The sequence below is a fragment of the Echinops telfairi genome, unplaced genomic scaffold (assembly GCF_000313985.2).
Source record: "Echinops telfairi isolate 266 unplaced genomic scaffold, ASM31398v2 ScPeMD7_5592;HRSCAF=6446, whole genome shotgun sequence".
NCBI lineage: Eukaryota > Metazoa > Chordata > Mammalia > Afrosoricida > Tenrecidae > Echinops > Echinops telfairi.
Genome location: NW_022109491.1, coordinates 95,537 through 101,694, shown reverse-complemented (window position 1 = coordinate 101,694; position 6,158 = coordinate 95,537). Strand labels below are relative to the sequence as shown.

The 6,158-nt window shown below is 41.4% G+C and overlaps 1 protein-coding gene across 2 annotated transcripts in view; it reads right to left on the bottom strand.

The window, feature by feature from the left end:
- LOC101653726 (zinc finger protein 343-like) overlaps positions 1-3,202 on the bottom strand; it is a 15,151-nt gene extending 11,949 nt beyond the window's left edge. For both annotated transcript variants that reach the window (XM_045295330.1, XM_045295331.1), the window contains exons 1-3: positions 3,037-3,202; positions 2,166-2,396; positions 1,937-1,995 (exon numbers count right to left, since the gene is read on the bottom strand). In XM_045295330.1, coding sequence (XP_045151265.1) covers positions 1,937-1,995; positions 2,166-2,193 — 87 coding nt within the window. In that variant the 5' untranslated portion in view covers positions 2,194-2,396; positions 3,037-3,202. The remainder of the gene's footprint in view (positions 1-1,936; positions 1,996-2,165; positions 2,397-3,036) is intronic.
- Positions 3,203-6,158: the final 2,956 nt, after the last annotated feature.

Below are 6,158 nucleotides of genomic sequence, written 5' to 3'. Positions count from 1 at the left end.
TGCCGGGGGTTTAAGTGGAGAGAAAATGTTTTGAGAATGTTGAGGGCAATGAATATACAAATGCGCTTTACACAATTGATGTGTGTATGGATTGTGATGAGTTGTATGAGCCCCTAATAAAATGATCTAAAATAAATAAATAAATAAAGGATATAGCATTGGGGTCTTAAAGGCTTGTAGTTAAACAAGCAGTCATCTAGCAGGGAAGCAACAAAGCCTACATGGAAGAAGCGCAACAACCTGTGTGATCACAAGGTGTGGAAGGGAAGAGGTATCAGAAGTTCAAAAACAAGCAACCAAATTTATGTGAAAGGGCATAGATATAGTGGAGACCCAATACCCACCTGTACAATAATAAAACAGTCCCTCTCAGAAGGGCCTCACAGAAGGGATAGTAAATCCAGGATGTGGTATAGCACTGATGAACCACATAACTATTGTCTTGTTTTTTAACATTTCCTTCCCTATTATAGTTTTCACTTGTTTTACCTCATTAAGCATGTTAATTTCCATATATTCATTTATATACTTAAGATTGGTCACTACATGGTAATCAAGATCAATGACCACATAGGAGAGTGGCAGGAGTAATGGTTCCCTGAGGGTACTGGAAAAGGGGAGGGTTTTTTTGTGGGGGGAGGGTGGACAATAGGGAGCTGATAGCATTGATGATTGTATAACTCCTCTTGATGGCATCAAACAACAGAATGGTATGTGAATGGATATATTGGATTATGTAAGATATAGCAAAATATATATATATATATATATATATAAAAGAAAAATCCACTCATCTGGTGGATAGAGTAGGGTGGGAGGGGATAAAGGGGAGATGATATCAAGGAATTCAAGAAGAAAGAAAATGTTTTTAAACTGATTTGCCTGTGTTCATTTGTATATTTAAGACTACTTATGTGTTAGTCAGGGTTGACTAGAGAAACAAATTCATAGACACTCATATGTTTATAAGAAAGCGCTTTATATAAAAGAGCAATTGTATATTGAGAAAACATTCCGGCCCAGTCCAGATCAAGTCCTTAAGTCCAATATTAGTCCATATGTCTTAAACTTGTCCATCAATTCTTCTTTAGACTCATGTGACACATGCAATAACGTGGAATGCAGGAAGATCACAGGTCAGTATGTGGAAAGTCTGAGGATGCAGTTGGTGGTGGAAGTATCTCAGCACTGGCGTGGGTCTCCATGTGGCTCCTCCATCTCCAGGGCTCTGGCTCCATCAGCGTAGCTCCATGTGGCTCATCAGCAGGAAGAAGCAGCAGCAAGAGTGTGTCTAGCCTGCAGTGAGCTATTTTTCTCTGTTGTGCCTCCAAATGAGGTCATCAAGCTATCACATGATTGACAGGCTAGATGCCACCCCTCCTCAAGTTGAGATTACGTAACTGCCTTGGCTCAATACTTGGTAGTCAAGATAGATGACCCTCAGAAACAGTGAGAGGAGTAATGATTCCCTGAAGTTACCGGAAAAGGGGGTGGAGGGAGGAATAGGGAGTGAGAGCATGATGACTGAATAACTTCACTGGATGGGATGGAACAATAGAATAGAATATGAATGGATACGTTGGATTGTGTAAGATATGGTGGCAAATAATAATAATAGTTCCTGGGGGTTAGGGTGGGGGAGAAAGGGGATAAAGGGGAGCTGATATCAAGGAGTTCAAGAAAAAAGAAAATGTGTTTAAAATGATTGAGGCAGCAATTCTACAATACTGCTTGATGTGATTGAACTATGGAATGTTATGGTATCTGTAAAAGCTCCCAATAAAATAATAAAATTTTAAAAACCCACAACTAATACAGCACACAAGCGTGAACTATGTAAATGGTGGTAGCTTTCTCTTATGGTAACACAGAGTAGATAGGCCTATTTTGTAGAAATGAAACAGCAATTCAAAAACATGAGTTGATTCAAACTCACCAGTATTTGTACTTTCTGCTTTTTCTCTTGGCACCAGTCAGTCTCATTAGAAGACAAACCTAAAGAAAGAAAGAGAAGCTGTGAGAAAGAATACCCAGAATGTTCAGTCAATAGTTCCGATTATTGGAGGGAAAATTGGAGCTACTGTACTCAGCGGTGGCCTCTACAGGGTTCTGAACCTGGAGCCGAGGCCCCCTCCTCACCTCCCCAGACCCTCGACAACTCTCACCTTTTGTGAGCTTCTTCTTGGTGTCCATTTCTTCCCTGTCCCTTCAAGCCAAGGTCTTCCAGAAGGACCAGAACACGCAATGGCCCCCGAGCCAGTGCAGAGGCGGCCTGGAAATTCTGCTCAGGGCCAGCTGGACGTTATTTCATCTCCAGGTGCATCTCTGCTGCCTGTGGGGTGACAAAGTCATGCCTCACGTAGGTAGACACTTCCTTGTTTTCATGTACCCAGGACCTGTGGGATGGAGAAGCATTCTTATGCTATTGGATCTTTTAATTGTAGGCTCTAAATCGACGATTCTCAACCTGTGGGTCACGACCCCTTTGGAAGTTGAACGACCCTTTCACAGGGGTCACTTGATTCATAACAGTAACAAAACTACAGTTATGAAGTAGCAACAAAAATAATTTTATGGTTGGGAGGGTCACCACAACATGAGGAACTATATTAACAGGTCACGGCCTTAGGAAGATTGAGAACCACTGCCCTAAACCCAGGCCTCTTCACTGGGATCCTGGCCTCTCCCATTATCCTCAGTCAACAAGCAGAAGTGTCAGTCTACTTGGGTCTCTGGATTTTCTACCCTGATTCATTATTTCTGGTCTAGAAGCCCTCAAGTCTGTTCCCTGACACTCCCCCTTTCCTGCAAAACTTAACTGGACCCTCCTCACCCAAACAGCTCAGACTGAAGTGGTGTGGATACAGACAGAGCAGCTGAATTGTCAGCGGGTCTGACACAGTGCACCCACTGGTAATTTTCACAAGCAGTGTCTGATAGAGACTGCCACCTGAGGATTATCAATTCTGTCCCCTGGACCAGCAAAGACCCACATTAGAGGCTGAGGAGCAAAAGGAAGGCAGCTCAAATTCTCACCTCTCAGTGGCTGAGTGACAACACACCCTCTGCCACACCCCTACTCCATGTGAAGCTAGAGGGGGGGCCCATGCTGCACTGGGTGCTAGATGGACGTCACTCTCGTGTGGCATTCTCTGCTTGCTGACACCAGAAGAACCACAGCACTAGATGAGCAGCCTGTCCCCTGAAAGCAAACCGTGCATAATAGAACTCCTTCCAGGATCAGGTGGGATGTGCATAGCTGTTCTTTGATCACACTAGAACTTCCCTCTGAGCAAGCAATTATCTATCTCTCACATCTTCTAGGTCAGCAAAGGGCAGTGACTCAGGTCAAGGGTTTAGCCATGCATATTGTTCTCCTTTTTGTATATTCTGTCCCACTCTGTCCCTGCCAACCCCGTTCTCTCCAGTTCTTTCTCTTCTTCCTTTTGGCTTTCCTTTTCTTGTTCCTATATTTCCTTTTATATTCTTTTTTTCCCTCTTGTTTTTCACCATCAGAACTCAAATTGGGGGGAGGGTGAAGCATTACCCCTTCCCTTGGTGAGTAAAGAGGGAGAAGCAACTTATTGGAATAAGTGCTTAACAATACTTATATAGAACTCAAGGGGTGAATAAGCCCAGTGTTACTTTAATAATTAGGATACTTTTGACCTAGTTTCTATGCAGCCTGTGGTGACCCAGGCCATGAGCTCTTAACTGCTGTCCTCTGAGACTGTCCTTTCAAGGGCACATCCTTCACCAGCCATAGCAGGCCTCAATGTGGAAAAACCCCACCAAAGGAAATGGCCTTTACCTCAAACTTATTATAACCCTTGGACTTAAGGGTTTTTTTAAATCATTTTATTGGGGGCTCATACAACTCTTATCACAATCCATACATACATCCATTATGTCAAGCACATTTGTGCATTTGTTGCCATCATCATTCTCAAAACATTTGCTTTCTACTTGAGCCCTTGGTATCAGCTCATTTTCTCCCTCCCTCCTCACCACACCCTCCCTCATGAACCCTTGATAATTTATAAATTATTGTTATTTTGTCATGTCTTACACAGTCCAATGTCTCCCTTCACCCACTTTTCTGTTGTCCATCCCCCAGGGAGGGAGTTACATGTTGATCCTTGTAATCGGTTCCCTGTTTCTACCCCACCTTCCCTCCACCCTCCCGGTATCACCACTCTCAGCACTCCTGAGAGGTTCATCTGTGCTGGATTCCCTGTGTTTCCAGCTCTTATCTGTACCAGTGTACATCCTCTGGTCTAGCCAGATTTGTAAGGTAGAATTGGGATCATGATAGTGGGCAGTGGGGGAGGAAGCATTTAAGAACTAGCGGAAAGTTGTATGTTTCATCATTGCTGCATTGCACCCTGACTGGCTCGTCTCCTCCCCATAACCCTTCTGTAAGGGGATGTCCTTGGACTTAAGATTGACAGGCCCTGGTGTGAAAAGAAATGGATGGCTGTGACTCCAAGCTCGCATATATTTACCATTTTAATGGCCTCCTTCTTTTACCATGTCATGGACTAATCTGAAAGGCATGTTTCTGTTGGAAATTTTGCCCTATCACCAACTGCCAAGGTCAATGTAAATAGCACTCCATCATAAAAAAGTTTAATCCATGCAAAATAAAAATTCATGGAAGTTCACTGTATACATGTATACCTTACTTTTCTAAACAGTGTGTTAAATTCTATAGCATTGTATAAATTAAATACACTATCAACAGATTACTTTATGCCCAGGGGATGATTGATAATTTTCTGTCATAAAATGACAATGAGGCTTCTAAATGAACCATAGATATGTGAATGGATGTGGGTCTTGCACTTCATTCTAGCTCCAGTATAAGAACAATCAGTTCTTGTGGCTGATGCTCACCTCATGAAGAGATGACTGAAGATATGGAAGCTACAGCAAAGTGTTGTGAAGACACCAAATGGTGCCTGCTACCAAAAATAACAGCACCTGGGGTCTTAGGTTTGTCTTTAAACAAGCAGCCATCTAAGTGAGGTCAACTAAGTCCACATGAAAGAAACGTATTTGCTTGTGTGATGCAAGGATTCAAATAATACAATCCTCACCTGAAGGAGGGAATGGTATCAGAGATTAAACTATGAATACTCAATATGCAGAAATTATGGATGACAATGGGAACCCAGGGGACAGGGTCCCTTACAATCCTCTGGTGAATTCCCTCCAAAAACAATAGAGCAATGTGCATAGCTTTGGTATCAGACCTAGAGTATTTTAAACTGGATAATGGTAGATCTAATTCGGTTAAAAAGTAACACCTAATCATTTGACTTCTCTTTTGACCCAATTTATAATTGTTCTAGTTTTTATTATTTCCTGCTTTTTTGTCAATTCAGTTTTTTTTTCTTTTGAGGTTTTTTTCTTCCTGTTTCTTTTGATATAGTTGTTGGTCTTTTCCTGTCGACTTTTTGTTTTTTTATTTATGTTTTCCAGTATATGAAAATCAGGAATGGTAAGTCAATAGAGTAATGCTTTTGGGGGTGCAGCAGGGGAGGCTGAAGGGAAATGGGGAACTAATAATGAATACAACAAGGAAGAAAATGTTCTAGAATGGATTACAGTAATGATTATGCAACTCTTTAATAAGATTAAACCATGGAAATGAATGATATGGGAATTCTGTCTCAATAAAACTATTTACATTTTGAAAAGAGTTAAATCTTACCACAAACTGAAGTCCTTACATGTGAACTCCAGCAATCGAGTGTGGCATTTATAGGCAGTGTGGTCACCGACAATGCCAGTAGTGAATGATCCCTGTGGGACGTGACAGTTCTCAATGTGTGCTCACATACAAGGGTAAGAAGTGTTTGATGAAATTGGCTATGAATTAGTAAATGCTGGCTATGAATTGGCTATGAATTGGCTATGAATTGGTAAATGCTGGCTGTGAATTGGCTATGAATTAGTAAATTGGCTATGAATTAGTATATGCTGAGTCAGAAGGTGGTTAACATGGACCTGCATTATTGGATAATGAATTTGTAAATGCTAATTTACTAATTGGCTATGAATTAGTAAATGCTAATTCATTTAGCAATTACTAAATGAATTGGCTATGAATTAGTAAATGCTGAGTCAGAAGGTGGGTACATGGATCTGCATTA